The 16,983-nt window shown below is 43.2% G+C and overlaps 1 protein-coding gene across 1 annotated transcript in view; it reads left to right on the forward strand.

Annotated features, from left to right (window-relative positions):
• The window catches only part of LOC138064099 (sodium/potassium/calcium exchanger 2-like), an 89,392-nt gene that overhangs the window by 44,787 nt on the left and 27,622 nt on the right, over positions 1-16,983 (forward strand). The window contains 1 exon segment of the mRNA XM_068925083.1: positions 11,391-11,441. Within this exon segment, the coding sequence (XP_068781184.1) occupies positions 11,391-11,441 (51 nt within the window).

Genomic DNA, 16,983 nt, shown 5'->3' on the forward strand with positions numbered 1-16,983 from the left:
CAACCCTTCATGGGGCTGCTGCTGGTAGCGCCCCTGCACATCCTGCAGCTCTGACACTTTAAAATCGCGAGTAGTTGTGGTCCCTTGCAGATGGGCTGCGCTCGGTCCGGTAAGCGGCTGCGCTGCCCCCTCATGCTCGGGGTCCGACTCCGAGCTGGGGGGCTCGTCGGGACCCCAGATGTTGCCATCCCAAGTTTCCGGATCCCCATCCGCTTTTTGCACCAGTGCCCACACTGCCAGGGATGGAAATCTCGTCGCCTCCCTGTCACCGCCGGTGATTTGCAATGTGGGCAGCCACAACAGCACACTGGTGCTCCAGCTTCTCGGCTTGACCCATGGTTGCAGTTGTGACCTCCTGGGACAGCTGGCAAGCCTCCTTAGCAGCTTCGAGACCGCTTTCCACCTGCCCGTTTCGCTGGCGCTGCGTCAGCAACGCCTCGTCCGGGGTGCGGAGCGCAGTCAGCGAGACCCACCCCAGATCCCCCGCTGCCTTTCGCGCCACCAGCCCTGCTTTCTCCAGCCGGAGCTTGGAGACCAGTTCCACGAGCCGCTCTGGGGATCCCCCTGGCTCACTCTCTAGCTCCAGCCACGCTGCAGGGACGATCCGCCCCGCCAGCTCACGAGCCATGGGTGCCCATCGACCCGTAGTGGGCCACCCGGGAACACGGCTCCCCGCCTCCCCCTTGTCCTCTCACCCCCAAAGAGACATCTCCGCACTGGTATCCTGCTGGCTACGCCAAATGTGACCGCAAGGCGGGAAAGGGAGGGTCAGATACTACTGTATAGAGCGACTCAAGGCATGTGAGGGGTTAAACAGGATAGATTTAATGAAGGGCTTGCACGCCAGGCTGCGCAGGGAGCCCTGGGAACCGCGCGGAGCAGTTGCTGATGGGAGGCCGCTGGAAGCATGGGTCGGACGCACGGGTTGGATGTCCAGGCAGGACTCCCCCTGTGTATCCCAAGGGCCCCCTTTTATCTACTAGGACTTGAGAAACTACTTTCCGGGAAGCAGCTAGACATTGTTGACAAAACAATATACATGCCTGGCCCTGCCAGGAATTCAGTCAGTGTGCAGTTTCACACGCTGGGACTGCTACCACGTACTCTGCCAGTCACTGACTCCTCACCAGATCTTCTGCAGGTGTTCTCTCTACACTAGCTTGTAAACTCTTTGAGGGCAGAGGGTTTACAAAGTGTTTAGCAGGCCTCTGGCTTTTCCAGATAAATAACATGAGATCAGTGGGAGCCATTGGATGCTTGGCCCTTTTGGAATTCAGACAGGTGTGCAACTATGGCTTTAAGAGTCTAATAAAAGGAAGGCTTCTGCTTTTGAAAATCTTGGTCTCAGCTTAAAGCCTCGAAGATGAGGGATCAGGTGCTGACAAATGTACAGGATATTCATTAGTTGGAAGTTAACTTTGCATTGCAATTGAAATCTCATCATTCATTTAAAATATAAATATCCATATATCATTTTTTTATCTTGTTATAGAAATAATGACCTTGATACAGGGCATTTCCTTGGGATTAAGATTAAAGATCACCTCCACATCACCTACTCCCAGACAGTCATTCATCCCCAGGAAATCCTGTGCAAAATTTGCTGGCAACCCTTTATTCATTTAATAGTCAGATGGACTATTTGCATCATATTCACTCATATAAATAAGGATTACATAATCATCTCTCAAATAGATTGGTCCTAGTCCTATTTTAGAACTGGACATTTCTGGGTTATGAAAGCATAGAACTTAATAAAGATCCTTTGACATTTTTTAGTAGTAGAGGGGTGTTATTTTTCAGTGGGAGCAGGGGAAGGAAAAGTATGGAAAGTCTCTTTGGTAGATGTTTCTCCCATATTACTCTTCCATTTATAGAAAGCTTACACTCTCCCCACAAGCTATAGATTATACAAATGCAAAGAGGTATCAGAGAAGGAGCGCAGCTAACAGACACAGCAGTTTGCACAGAAAGAGACCAGAAACTCTACTCAGAACAGGATACACATCCTCAGTCATGGTGGTGATGTGCCACAAGGCATGGTCCCCAGCAGTCGTTGGAGCAATTGACCCTGTAAATTCAGAGGCTTCGACCCAGATGGAGCTCCAGAAGAAGGATGCAGCCCTGCAGGTCTCGGGCTGCAGGGAGTGCCTGGGGGCTCTCGCTGAAGCTGGGGCAGCAGGAGATATTCTTCTAGCCCACAGGAAATGTGTGGTCCTTGAGGATCTGTGTCATTGAGTTAAGGCATTGCAGGAGGAGGTCAGCAGACTGAGCAGCATTAGAGATGATGAGAAAGAGATTGACTGGATCTTCTCTGAGATCCTGCAGCTTCAAGAGCCCAACCCCCCAACTGTACTGAAGGAGGGGCAGGCAGAGTCTGTGCCTGTCAGGGTGGAAAGTGGAGACTCCCAGGATGGCGAAGGCTGGAAGCTTGTGACTTCTTGCACCAAGAGGAAGGCTCCTGTTCCACCTCAAGATTTGCAATTACAGAACAGAATCAGTGCCCTCATAGCTGACAAGGGGCTGGGAGCGCTGTCCAACGAAGCACCCAAGATGGCTAAACCTGAGCCACACAGGAGCACCAGGAAGAAGTGGCGAGTGATAGTAGTGGACAACACCCTCCTGCGAGGGATGGAGGCCCCAATCTGCTGACCTGACCTATTGTCTAGGGAGGTTTGCTGCTTGCTGAGGGCTCAAATTCAGGATGTTGTGGAAAGACTGCTGAGGCTTGTCCAGCCCTTGGACTATTACCCTCTGCTGTTCTTCCACATGGGCACCAAAGATACTGCCAGGGGTGACCTGGGAAGCATCAAGCTTGACTTACATGGCTCTGGGGGTGATGGTCAAGGGCATGGGGTCCCAGGTGGTGTTCTCCTTGATCCCACCAGTGAGGGGGAAGGGCCTGAGGGGGAGTGGGTAGATCCTACAGGTCAAGAACTGCTTGTGCAGCTGGTGTTTGCAACAGCGTTTTGCTTTCTATGACCATGGGACCCTCTCTGAGGATCGAGCTTTGCATGGAAGAGAGAGGATCCACCTGACTAAGTGGGGCAAAAGCACCTTTGCCAAAAGGCTGGCCAACATGGTAAGGAGAGCTTTAAACTAGGAACGGTGCAGGAGGGAGAGCATGACCAACAACCAAGCGAGGAAGTGGTGGACCAGGTTGGCAAGCAAAGTGCGTGGGGTGGGTGGTGTAAACAGGAGGGACCTTCTAATCAACAAAACAGAGGTGAAAGGGGCACACCCCAGGTGTATCCACATAAATAAGTACCTACCAGACAGAATTATGGGGAAAGCTCTCATACCCTTCCTGGGAAATCAGCATGGCTGGGTGCCTCTCTGAAGTGCCTGTACACTAATGCACACAGCATGGGGAACAAATAAAAGGAATCAGAGATCTGTGTTCAATTACAGAGTTATAATCTCATTGGGATCATGGAGATGTAGTGGGATGGCTCACACGAACACTTAAACAAATTGGACATACACAAGTCCATGGGACCTGATGGGATGCACCCATGAGTGCTGAGGGATCTGGCCCATGTCATTGTGAGGCCACTCTCAATCATCTTTGAAAGGTCATGGCGATCCAGAGAGGTTCCTGAGGACTGGAAGAGAGAAAATGTCATTTCTCTCTTCAAGAAGGGCAAGAAGGAGGACCCGGAGAACTACAGGCCAGTCAGCCTCACCTCGATCCCTGGGAAGATGATGGAGCAGCTAATCCCGGCTACCATTTCCAGGCACATGAAGGACGAGGAGGTGATCGGGAGTAGTCAGCACAGATTCACCAAAGGGAAATCATGCTTCACCAACCTGATAGCCTTCTATGATGGGATGACTGGCTTGGTGGATGAGGGGAAAGCAGTGGATGCTTTTTACCTTGACTTCAGGAAGGCTTTCAACACCTGTCTCCCATAACATCCTCATAGGAAAGCTCAGGAGGTACGGGCTAGAGAAGTGGACAGTGAGGTGGACTGAAAGCTGACTGAATGGCAGAGCTCAGAGGGTTGTGATTGGCTGGAGGCCAGTCACTAGTGGTGTCCCCCTGGGGTCAATACTGGGGACAATACTGTTTTAACACTTTCCTTAATGACCGAGATGATGGGACCAAATGCACCCTCAGCAGGTTTGCATATGACACAAAACAGGGAGGAGTGGCTGAGGCACCAGAAGGCTGTGCTACCATTCAGAGGGACCTCGACAGGCTGGGGAGATGGACAGAGAAGAACCTGCCACAAAGATGATTAAGGGACTGGAACATCTGTCATATGAGGAGAGGCTGAGAGAGCTGGGACTGTTCAGCATGGAGAAGGGAAGGCTCAGGGGGGATCTTCTCACTGTGTATAAATATCTGAAGGGAGAGTATAAAGGAGACAGAGCCAGATTCTTTTCAGTGGTGCCTAGTGACAGGACGAGAGGCGAGAGTCAACTAGAGCACATTGCCCAGGACCTTGTCCAGTCAGGTTTTGAATATCTCCAAAGATGGAGACTCCATGACCTCTCTGGGCAACCTATTCCAGCACTCCAGATGTGGCCTAACCAGTGCTGAGGAGAGGGGGAGGATCACCTCCCTCGACCTGCTGGCAATGCTCCTCCTAATGCGGCCCAGGATACCGTTGGCCGTCTTTGCTGCGAGGGCACATTGCTGGCTCATGTTCAACTTGGTGTCACCAGGTACTTCTCTGCAGAGCTGCTCTCTAGCTCGTTGGCCCCCAGCTTGTACTGGTGCATGGGTTATTGCTCCCCAGGTTCAGCACTTGGCATTTCCCTTTGTGGAACTTCATGAGGTTCCTCTATGCCCATCTCCCCAGCCTGTCGAGGTCCCTCTGAATAGCAGTGCAACTATCTGGGTTTCTGTCATCCAGTTTCGTGTCATATGCAAACCTGCTGAGGGTGCATTTGGCCCCATCAGCTCGGTCATTAAGGAAGGTGTTAAACAGTATTGACCCCAGGGGGACACCACCAGTTTAAGTGATCCCTAACCTGATCCTCCTCCACTGAGGATTAGTCTTCATTGCTCCAGACTTCTCCTCTGGTCTCTGGGCCCTGGGATTCCTGAAGGCCAGTCTTACCAGGAAAGACTGAGGTAAAGAAGGCATTCAGTACTTCAGCTTTCTCACTGTCCTTTGTGACCAGATCCCCATTCCCATTCAGCAGTGGGCCCACATTTTCCCTAGCCTTCCTTTTTGCTGCTGATGTAGAAGCCCTGCCCTGATACTTGACAGCTGGACAGAGTTCTTGAACACCACACGCATTCTCATGCTTGTGTGTGTGTATGAGACTGTGAGTGAGGGGAAACCTGCTTCTGTTTCAGTTTTTATTTTAAATAAAATAACCTTCTCCTCCTATAAGGTCTTGCATGGATATTTGCTACATTGTTGATACAATGTTGCAACAGTATATCCTACAAGACTACCAGGACTTGTATCTATCAGCTTCCTGCCAAGTAAATCTATCCATTGAGTACGCAAGGGTTGTAAGGTGCAATTGCATCAAGGAGTGGAATATACAAACAAGCTTTAATTTAACTACTTTTGGTAACAATAGCAGCAAACATACTACAGCAAGGACTTCATCTTTGTACAAACACACCAGGAGCCCTGGTTTGTGCTGAGAATACTAAGCCTGTGTCACCGAGACTTTACCACTGTACTGCTTATTGGAGTGCAGCTGTATCCTTAAGCTCCCATCAGCAGTCAAAATATAGTTGCTGGGGGGTCAAGTTGAAAAGAGTAAAGAGTAACTCACAGTACCTCTAAACTTAGTCTGCGGATACTGGATTTAGAATGTGTGCAAAGGAGATTAAAGGAAGCCTAATGTGATAAAATACAAAGATTACACATTGAGAGAACTAGGCAAAAGAATAACTTAATTCAACTTTTTTCCCTCTCTGAATCCATTAGGCTTGCTTCTGATTTGGCCAGCTGAGTTTGTTGCTTTGTTTTTCCTCCCTGTAATTCATTCTAGCTATGCATTAACCTATTTTTGCATACAATTTCTGTAAAAAGTGCATAATGGTCCTATTGCAAGTACATTATTATCATTCCTTAGGAGACTGCATTTTAAAAATGACCTGGCTCCTGTTAAGTCAGCTAGTTTCTTTTCTATTGACTTCAGTGGCTGCCTTTGAAATGCATCTTGTTTTTTTGCAATTGATCCTTTTTTGAAAAAAACAAAACAAAACAAAACAAAACAAACTCCTTAAACCTAGGTGTCTCAGAAGTTAGGGAGCACTGTGTGTGAAGAAAACTACCACCTATAGTTTACTTCAGGAGTATCAAGCAGTGACTTGCTAGTAGCTATAATATTACAGTGTCCAGATACTGCTTTTGAAAACATGAAAAGGAGAGATTGGCAAAAATCCAGCTCATGCTTAAGACAATTTAGTGAAACCTATGTCTGGGCTGATACAAGTCATTAGAGATACCATATTGTATTCAGTACAGTTCAACCCCTGAACATCATATGAACTTTTGTTATTCCCATAGGGGCTCATTTAAAAAGAAAAATCTTTTTAGTTCCTTATAATATTTGGGAAAAGATTTAACTTAATAGGAAAGAGATGTAAAATATTTAGCATGTACATCTAAAGCTAGTATGTATATATAAACTACACTACGAACTAGCAATAGTATGGCTATAATAATTATGCAGACCTTGGTGAGATTGCTGCTGGAATTCTATGTCCAGTTTGGTACTCACACTTTAGAAAAGATGCTGAAATTGATTTATATATTTTGCCTACTGTCATTTGACTCTTCTGGTGCTGATGGAAATGAATTTGAATGCCTACTCTCTTGTATATGGGAGAAGGGGGTGGGAAGTACAATTTGCCAATTGTTATGGGCTATTAAGCACTTACTCTTAAAAAAATAAAATGAAAGCTATTAAAATAAAGCTGCAACTAGTCAGCCATTTGATTCTGATTTTTGGAATAAATGTGGTATAACCTAATGGATAGTTAAAGTTACCAGCCATCTTTTATTAACAATGATATTCTGTACTTAATATTCAAAACTCTATAGATTCTGGTCCTGCTTTGGCTGCCATTGAATTCATTGTATAATTCTTTTTCTCTGTTTTAAAGGAGAGCAAGATGAGATCCACCACATAATTAGAGAGGTATCATCTCTTGCATAAATTATCTTAGGAGTCAGTTTCTCCTGAAACAGAAACAAGAGTAAGATAAGAATAAACAAGAAAAAAGAATACAAACTCCCAAACTGTGGACAAACAGTAAACACTTCCTTAGACCAGGCAAAACCATCAGAATCCTAATTGTATATTCAGTCACTTAGCAATTTGGAAGGATTTCCTGCAATTTCATATTCCTTCAAGATGATTACATAGCTATTTCTTAAACCTTCTTTAAAATTTTGGCTCATTCTTTAGGAAAAAATAGGGGAGTAATACTGTCCATGAAATACAAAAGCTTTTTATTTCATAAATTTGCAGTCATCATATTACTCCTAGATAAGCAATATTTTTGTTAGAGGAAAATGGAAGAGAAAAATCTTTAAAATCTTAAAAGAAAAATCTTAAGGCTGCAATGATTAAAAAAGACTTTAAAGAATTGTGTGGACTTGAATGTTAATTTCACATCTTGTTTAGGGCCATATTTTATTTAGCTGCAATTCATTAGACAAGAAGGCAGAAAAGGACATTATTTTGCAGCTCTGTAGAAATGTATATTCTTAGCATTTATTTAATTTGAACCAATTCCCTGGATGTCATCATTGTGTGACAATACATAATGGATAGTCATTTGAGCAATCCAGATAAGTTACACTCACTAATTTCCAACATAAGCAGCAGTCAAGTTAAAAAAAACAAACCAAACAAACAAAAAAACCCCCTCAAACCTTTAAACCCCTTCTTTGAGATCCTATAGAAACAGAAGAGGGCACTGGCAAAATTCTTTTCTCAGACCTGCATGAAATTTTCCAATGATGTTTTGTTCTTCAGACAGCATATTTGTTCTGAGATTCCTTACTGAATGTGAATGGAAGACGTGAATATTTAAATGTTAATGTCATTCCAGGGCAGAGTATTGCCATTGACCTGCTTCCTGACCCGAAATCAGTCACTTCAATCTCTTCTAAAACTATACCCAGTGAAAATCTGTGGATCCTCTAACAAATCTCCCTTTGTCATCACTTGAAATTTTGCTGGACTGTATGAACTGTAAGGATTGTGGGATTTCATCCTTCATTTTAAACAGTGCACTGAGAGTAAAACACTAGGCAAATTTTGCTTAGGATGTCATTATCCTGAGCTGCCCAGAACTCCCATTCATATGTTTGTACACTTTTTCAATGATATTTCTATTCACCCACCAATTAGATAAAATTATAGTAAACTATAAGAAAAATCAGAACTGCAATGAGATTCTCATCATGACAAAAAAAAAAAAAAACACCCTCAAAATAAGGAACCAAGTAAGGACACAAGAGAAAACATGGATAGAAGCTTGCAATTTAGTCAAGATCAAAGGTATTCACATTTGCTTTTAGAGCACAGAGCAACAGTCTCATGTAATTTAGTTACCATCCAATATGTTGTCACACCCTAAATGCTAGGAACAGTGCTATAATTCCCATCCAGAAGCTGTGTTCCAAGAAATATACCTTACAAAGGTAATGTACTAAGTCATAATGAGTTACAGAATGCAGAACTTTGTTTTGGTTGGTTGATTCTAAAGGATGTTGTTGTTGCTGTTGAGCTTTTTTAAAAACTGTAACCATTTAGGCGTCCAATTCTTTTACCTTTGGTATTGCTGAGCAGTACTGACCCAAGTCTTTTTGGTGAAATTCACATGAATAAGTGCAGCTGACAGGTTATAACATCATCACTGTGCATGGCAGTCAGCGAGCTGTTGGTTGTATAAAATTTTCTACTGCAGGTGTAGAACTATAAAAGCTTTGTGTGCGTGGGAGGGGGTAATCTCACCAGCCAGATTAGACTCTCCCAGGAAATAGTTTTGCTAACTGTAATAATTAACCTAGTTTAATCCTTGTAGTGTTAAATTGTTGGCATTGTGCAAGTGCCTAGAAAGTAAATGGTGCCAGCATTATGCACTTTTATGCATGTCTTTGTTTCTTTTCTCTGTTCAGTGTCTCCTTTTTTCTTCCTGTTTGTTTTATATCTCTCATTTGGGTGGAGACAGAAGTAAACACAGATCTAAACCAGATTGCTGGTATATCAAATGCCATGCCTTTCTGCTGCTACTTTTCTTTCTTCTGGAGATTTAGGATAATGCTCCATTATTGTTTGCTTCCTCTGAAACCTCTTCTATGTTTGGTCCATTAACCCCAAGCTCTCTGCTCCTAAGACTGTTGCCATCCATGCTATCTTTTTGTTAATTCTTCAGTTTGCTGCTGTGATGCTCCCTTCCATTACTCAACTTTATTTCCCTCTTCTCATCGTTAGGCTTCTTTTCCATGACAATACACGCCCCGTCTCTAGCAGTGTTGTCTCCTTCATGTATTTCCATTTTACTGCTCTTATTACTTGTGAGTTTCCTTTGGCATCTGTTTTCCACTCCTGTCTTCACCCTCCACTGATGTCTCCCCCCAGTTTCTAACATATCTGATCATAGACACTTCAAGGCAGAGATCAGTGAGAATAAGTTTAAAAGAGGGATTTGGCTCCTATAGCCAACATATACTGAGTTCTAATTAAACAGCGCTTCTGGTTCTGAATGCCTTATGCAGGGGAAATCCATACAGAAGTTAATGGGAGTTTTCCCTGGATAAAGAATTCAGATCTTCAGAGCTAAAATCAAGATGTTAGGACAACAGCTTCTTTTGACACAAAACAACAACCAAGACTATATTACTATAGCAAGAATATTTTTACAAAATTATATATGCATAATTAAATAATTATAAAGCAAAATACACAATTCTTTCCTTAAAAGACTTCTGTCTCTGCTCTAACTGAGGCTTAGGGTAATTTCATATGCTTATGTGCAAACTTATGTGCAAATAAAGAGAGACTACACTGTACAACAGTATGTCAGTACTTGTAATTGATTTTGCTAATGTATAAACAGATCATATAACAATCTTTATAGTCAATTGTACATGAATTAAAAATTATAACAGTATTGAAAAGCCTATATTTTTTATTTATATGGCACAAAGCTTTCTCTATGTGCACAAATGATGTAAGAAATGTTCATGTTGCAGATTCAGGTGTCTGCAATTTAATAGAAACAAATGATCTTTTAAAATATGAGATTTGCATATCATCACAATATTTTAGAATTAAAAACTAAAAGCAAAACCTCAATTGAAATTCACCCATGTGGAAAAAAATATTGAAAGATCATTAAGTGCATCAGCTAAAAAAATAATAGGCCAGTATTTGTATATTTAATTTCTTAAGCACCTTCATCAATATAAAGAGAGAATGATTTAATTGAAAATCCCACTATCAAACTGATAAATATCCATTTTTTTATGATTACACTGTTTCCAAAGCTTGGATGCTTAGTTATAAAATTTTATATTAAAAATGACAATTGAGTGAAATTGATCACAAATTCCTCAAAGTTTGTGCATAATTTTCCTCTGATCTATTTTTCATATTTTTGAAACAAATAACAATTACATTGCTTATATAGATGCAAAACTTAAAGATAGAACATTTTCACAAAAACGTGAAGTGTAAAATAACATCTAGAAAAAAAAGGGCGATTTCTTTCAAGTTATATCATACAGAGAATTGAGCTTAGTTCTAAAGGGCTGGAGAGTTCCAAGTTCCGTTCTTCCCTTGACTCCTGATGGACTATAATAATGCAATTTATGCAGAACTAATTAATGATTTAATTAATTTAGATTTCTCATCACCCACTGAAGTGAGCAAATATTTCTCTGACTTTACAGTTGATAAAAGAGAGGCCAAATTATATAATCACTATTATAACAAGTCAACATCAGCACTGTTATCAGAACAATCCTAAAGCTTGTGAGCCAGCATCTTGTATAATTCCATAGACTATGCATTTTGAAAAAAATGATTATTTTGGATGCCTCAATATTTGGATGTCTGACCTGAGACGTGTTAAACATGCTTGATTTTCAAAGCTTCTGCAAATCAAGTCTTCTCAAGGTCTACAATGTGTCCCCAAATATGGAGGCACCAAAATCAACAATCACCTTGGAAAGTTGAATCATAGATTTCAGTTCTTCTTGTGAAGCCACTACAGCAAGTGACTTGTGAAATTTGCAGGGGGGGAAGACACTGCCACTTATGTAATCCATGATTGCCTGTCCTTCTGCAGAAATTTTACATAATCACTGTGAAGTTTATGAAGCACATGTGAAAATGTACATTTCTTCAATGTCTGCTGGTTCCTTATGTTTGTGTATTTTACTGTGATGTTGTAGAGCTTGGATGATGTAGAAAACTAAAATATTGTGATACAATGACTGAAGAAGGTAAGAAATATTTTAGAACTGTTTGTGTTAGCTTTTTAAAAGTTTTTTTAATGTCCCTTTTGCATGTTTACATTTTCTTTCAATTTACTTTGTCTTATTCTATGCCTCTTTTTTGGGTAATTAATTCCTGTGTGTGTTTTCATTGATGGTAGTCTGTTATCACTCTTTTTTCAAATTTTGTCATTAGCATTTCAGTGTTGCTTCTTTCACAGAAATACAACAGAATGCCTTTATTAAAGAAGGGCACAAACACATGCACACTCACATAGTATACACCAATATATAATATAGATTATAGACATATTTTATATCATATTTTTATAGAAGACGTTAAATAAGATGAATTCATTCATAGATGTTCAAATCACAGTTTCAGAACAATTATTAAATGACTTCATTTTTCTGTATTATTCAAAAGTAATGAATAAACTTATTTAAAATATTAGGCTCCAGTATTTCTATAATATTAATTATGTAATTAATCGCAGCACAAAAACTGCATAATTTTAAACCCTGATTCTAGAAATACAAGTAGGAAGTAATTACGGTCTGAATCAGTGCTCAATGAAATCTCTGGGAATTTTTCTGCTGATCCAAAAGCTTCATTGTTTATAATGCTCATTCAGGAAACCAATTAAGCATATACTTAATTTCTACCACATGCTTCTGTCCTGTTGCAGTCACCATTTCCATAATTGGGAAGTTTTCCTGAATTGAGACCTGATTGTCTGTAGGATCAAGGCCTCTTGTCCAGCTATCTGATTACATCACCAAACAGATGGTTTCGTGAGTGTCCAGTTTTGTAATTAATTATACATTCAAAGATGAAGATAAGCTTGAGGCCCTGCAGAAAACTTAATCACCTATTCCTACTTATGTTTAATGCTGCAAATATGAGTGACTTAGTAACTTAGCCAGCTTTTTTAAAAGCAGATATTTTCAGTTGTTTAGATTAATCGCAATATTTTAAGAAATCTTCATTATATGACTTGCTCCTGGCTGTTTGTCCAGGAAAAAATAGTAAATTCTGATTATTTCCCATTTTCTATATGTGCATTTGATCCTCGGTCAAATAGAACTGTACCATTCTGAGATCTGTTATAGGAGGCGGCTCCTACTGCCTTTGCATCCAATGCTGTAGGATGCTGACTTCCCTAGAGAAGGTCTGAGCTCCAGTTCATATGGAAGACTTGGAATCTTTGAGTACTATCCACAGTTGCCCAGCTGGTAGATTGATTGTCTTGCTCACAAGGATGGAACTAATATAACAAATGATGCTTGAGAAAAGATTTTGCCTGACATAAATTGGTGTCTAACTTGTTTAAGTATAACTCCCAAGCATCTGAAATTGGTCATTAACTCAGGCTGTTCAGATATGGCTACCACATCTAAAGCTTTTAGAATATATCTCATCTCAATATTTATTACAATCAAGTTAAAAAATTCATCTCATTGTAGCCTGAGAATTTGATATGTTGAGATTTTTATTTTTTATTCTGATGTATTAAATCTACCATTTCAAAAATGCTAATAGTCACTGCATTAATAACCTTCTGATTTTTATAAATACTCTAACAGTAGCTAAGTGTGGCTATTTGTGAGAAAATAGCCCTATAAGTATGCTCTGAACAACAGCTATATGTTATTGCCATGCATATACTGAATGTAATTCAGTGTCACCTTAAGAAGCACCTTTTATAAATAAATAATCTAAGACCATACTGTACATTTTCTTCCAGTAACAAAAATAAGGAAAGAACCTCAATTTGTCTTTGGGAGTATTAAGTGACAAGAGTCTATGATACAATTTAGCTTCTCAAAAGCAGCTGTCAATTTCAAAAAACAAACAATGAATAGTGTATTCGAGAAACTGAATTTAGGTCAAAATATGTTATATTTTGAACTTTCCATTTGGGCTTTAGAAAATATAATCCCTGTCACTCTACATCACACTTCCTTTCATTAACTTTTTCTCCTCTTTTCCTTCCTTTTTGACTGACCTCTTTATATATCTTGGTATATTACGTTAGCCACAGGAACATGCGAACCTAATTACAGACTCAGGGGGTTCTTTTTCTAATACAGTACATTCTCATGTCAGGGTTCCCAAACCCCAGCTGAAAATAGATGGGGACTCTAAACCCTTTCATGGAGAAGCACGGGAGTATCTTTTCTTCTTTCATCAGAAGCAGAGACAAACGGTGTGAGTTTGTTAAAGGACAACAAGGAAGGGTGGTTGGATATGTGAATATCGGGAGCATCCTCTGCTGCAGTGAGCATGAGATGGTGGAGTTCAGGAGCCCGTGAGGAGGGAGCAGGGCAATGAGTAGGATTGCAACGCTGCACTTCAGGAGAGCTAACTTTGGCCTCTTCAGGGACCTTCTTGGAAGAATCCCATGGGAGAGGGCCCTAGAAGGAAGAGGGGTCCCAGAGAGCTGGTTGATATTCAAGTATCACCTCCTCCAAGTTCAAGAATGGTCCATCCCAACGAGCAAGAAGTCAAGCAAAGGTGGCAGGAGACCTGCATGGATGAACAAGGAACTACTGGCAAAACTCCAACAGAAGAAGGAAGTATAGAGAAGGTAGAAGCAGGGACGGGCCACCTGGGAGGAACATAGGGATGCTGTCCGAGTCTGCAGGGATGGAACTAGGAAGGCCAAGGCCCATCTGGAGTTTAATCTGGTGAGGGATGTCAAGGACAACAAGAAGGGCTTCTATAAATACATCATTAACAAAAGGAAGACTAGGGAAAATGTGGGCCTGCTGTCGAATGGGGCAGGTGCCCTGGTGACGAAGGGTACAGAGAAGGCAGAGTTGCTGAATGCCTTCTTTGCTTCAGTCTTGACTGCTAAGGCCAGCCCTCAGGAATTCCAGACCCTGGGGACAAGAGAGGAAGGCTGGAGAAAGGAAGACTCTCCCTTGGTTGAGGAGGATCAGGTCAGAGATCTTTTGTCCAAACTTGACACCCACAAATCCATGGGCCCTGATGGGATGCACCCACGAGTGCTGAGGGAGCTGGCGGATGTTCTTGCTAGGCCACTCTCCATCATCTTTAGAAGGTCATGGAACAGGAGAGGTGCCTGAGGACTGGAAGGAAGCCAGTGTCACCCCAGTCTTCAAAAAGGGCAAGAAGGAGGAGCCAGGAAACTACAGGCCTGTCAGCCTCACCTCCATCCCTGGAAAGGTGATGGAGCAGCTCCTCCTGGAGGTCATCACTAAGCATGTGGAGGACAAGAAGGTGATCAGGAGTAGTCAGCATGGATTCACCAAAGGGAAATCATGCTTGACCAACCTGATAGCCTTCTATGACGGAATGACTGGCTGGGGAGATGAGGGGAGAGCAGTGGATGTTGTCTCCCTGGACTTCAGCAAGGCTTTTGACACTGTCTCCCATCACATCCTTGTAGGTAAGCTCAGGAAGTGTGGGATGGATGAGTGGACAGTGAGGTGGACTGAGAACTGGCTGGATGGCCGAGCTCAGAGGGTTGTGGTGAATGGCGCAGAGTCTAGTTGGAGGCCTGTGGCTAGTGGTGTCCCCCAGGGGTCAGTCCTGGGTCCAGTCTTGTTCAACATATTCATTGATGACCTGGAGGAAGGGACAGAGTGCACCCTCAGCAAGTTTGCTGATGATACTAAACTGGGAGGAGTGGCTGACACACCAGAAGGCTGTGCTGCCATTCAGAGGGACCTGGACAGGCTGGAGAGCTGGGCGGAGAGGAACCTCATGGAGTTCAACAAAGGCAAGTGCAGGGTCCTGCCCCTAGGGAGGAATAACCCCATGCACCAGTACAGGCTGGGGGCTGACCTGCTGGAAAGCAGCTCTGCAGAGAAGGACCTGGGAGTGCTGGTGGACAACAAGTTAAACATGAGCCAGCAGTGTGCCCTTGTGGCCAAGAAGGCCAAGGGTATCCTGGGGTGCATTAGGCCGAGTGTTGCCAGCAGGTCGAGGGAGGTGATCCTGCCCCTCTACTCAGCCCTGGTGAGGCCTCACCTGGAGTGCTGTCTCCAGTGCTGGGCTCCCCAGGACAAGAGAGGCATGGCACTACTGGAGAGAGTCCAGCGGAGGGCTGCAAAGATGATTAGGGGACTGGAGCATCTCTCATGTGAGGAAAGGCTGAGAGAGCTGGGCCTGTTCAGCCTGGAGAAGAGAAGACTGAGGGGGGATCTGATCAATGTGCTAACTAGGAAGGAACATACATAGCAGGGCACAAGCAATCCAGGAGGTTCCTGCAGAGCATCAATGACAACTTCCTGATACAGGTGATGGAGGAGCCAACGAGGAGTGGTGCTCTGCTGAACCTTGTACTTACAAACAAGGAAGGGCAAGTTGGGGGTGTGAAAGTCAAGGGCAGCCTTGGCTGCAGTGAGCATGAGATGGTGGAGTTGAGGATCCTGCGAGGAGGAAGCAGGGCAAAAAGCAGGATGACAACCCTGGACGTCAGGAGAGCAGACTTTGGCCTCTTCAGGAACCTTCTTGGAAGAATTCCATGGCAGAGGGTCCTAGAAGGAAGAGGGGTCCAGGAGAGCTGGTTGATATTCAAGGATGACCGCCTCCAAACTCAAGAATGGTCCATCCCAATGAGCAGGAAATCAAGCAAAGGTGGCAGGAGACCTGCATGGATGAACAAGGAGCTCCTGGCAAAACTCAGACATAAAAAGGAAGAATACAGAAAGTGGAAGGTAACCATAGACAGGTAACCTGAGAGGAACATAGGGACATTGTATGAGTATGCAAGGACGGGGCTAGGAAGGCCAAGGCCCATCTGGAGTTTAATCTGGCGAGGGATGTCAAGGACAACAAGAAGGGCTTCTATAAATACATCAGTAACAAAAGGAAGACAAGGGGAAATGTGGGCCCACTACTGAATGGCGCAGGGGCCCTGGTGACAAAGGACACAGAAAAGGCTGAGATACTGAATGCCTTCTTTGCAGTGAAGTGGCAAGTCTTGCAGAGCATCTGTCATCTGAGGAAAGTCAGAGAGCTGGGACTGTTCAGCCTGGAGAAGGGAAGGCTCGGGGGGATCTCATCAATGTGTATAAGTATTTGAAGGGAGGGCATAAAGAGGATGAGAGCAGACTCTTCAGTGGTGCCCAGTGACAGGACGAGAGGCAATGGGCACAAACTGAAACACAGGCAGTTCCATCTGAATCTAAGGAAAAGCTTTTTTGCTGTGAAGGTGACAGAGCACTGGACCAGGCTGCCCAGAGAGGTTGTGGAGTCTCCTTCCTTGGAGATATTCAAAAGCCGTCTGGACGTGATCTTGGGGAGCCTGCTCTAGGGGACCCCACTTGAGCAGGGGGATTGGACTAGATGATCTCTAAAGGTCCCTTCCAATCACAGCTGTTCTTTGATTCTGTGATTTCACAATAGGTACCCCTCCAAACCCATACCTTTGTAATGTGTGGGGACACACTTGTTGAGAGTGGGGGATGCTGTCATGGCCCGGAGCGCATCCCCACTTCTAGGAGTGTAGTTGGCTAAGTGAAAGAATTTAGGTGGCTGAGCCCAGGGTCAGCTCCCTCACTGCTAAGAGCTGTTGTG

Source organism: Struthio camelus, chromosome W, assembly GCF_040807025.1.
Source record: "Struthio camelus isolate bStrCam1 chromosome W, bStrCam1.hap1, whole genome shotgun sequence".
NCBI classification, from domain to species: domain Eukaryota; kingdom Metazoa; phylum Chordata; class Aves; order Struthioniformes; family Struthionidae; genus Struthio; species Struthio camelus.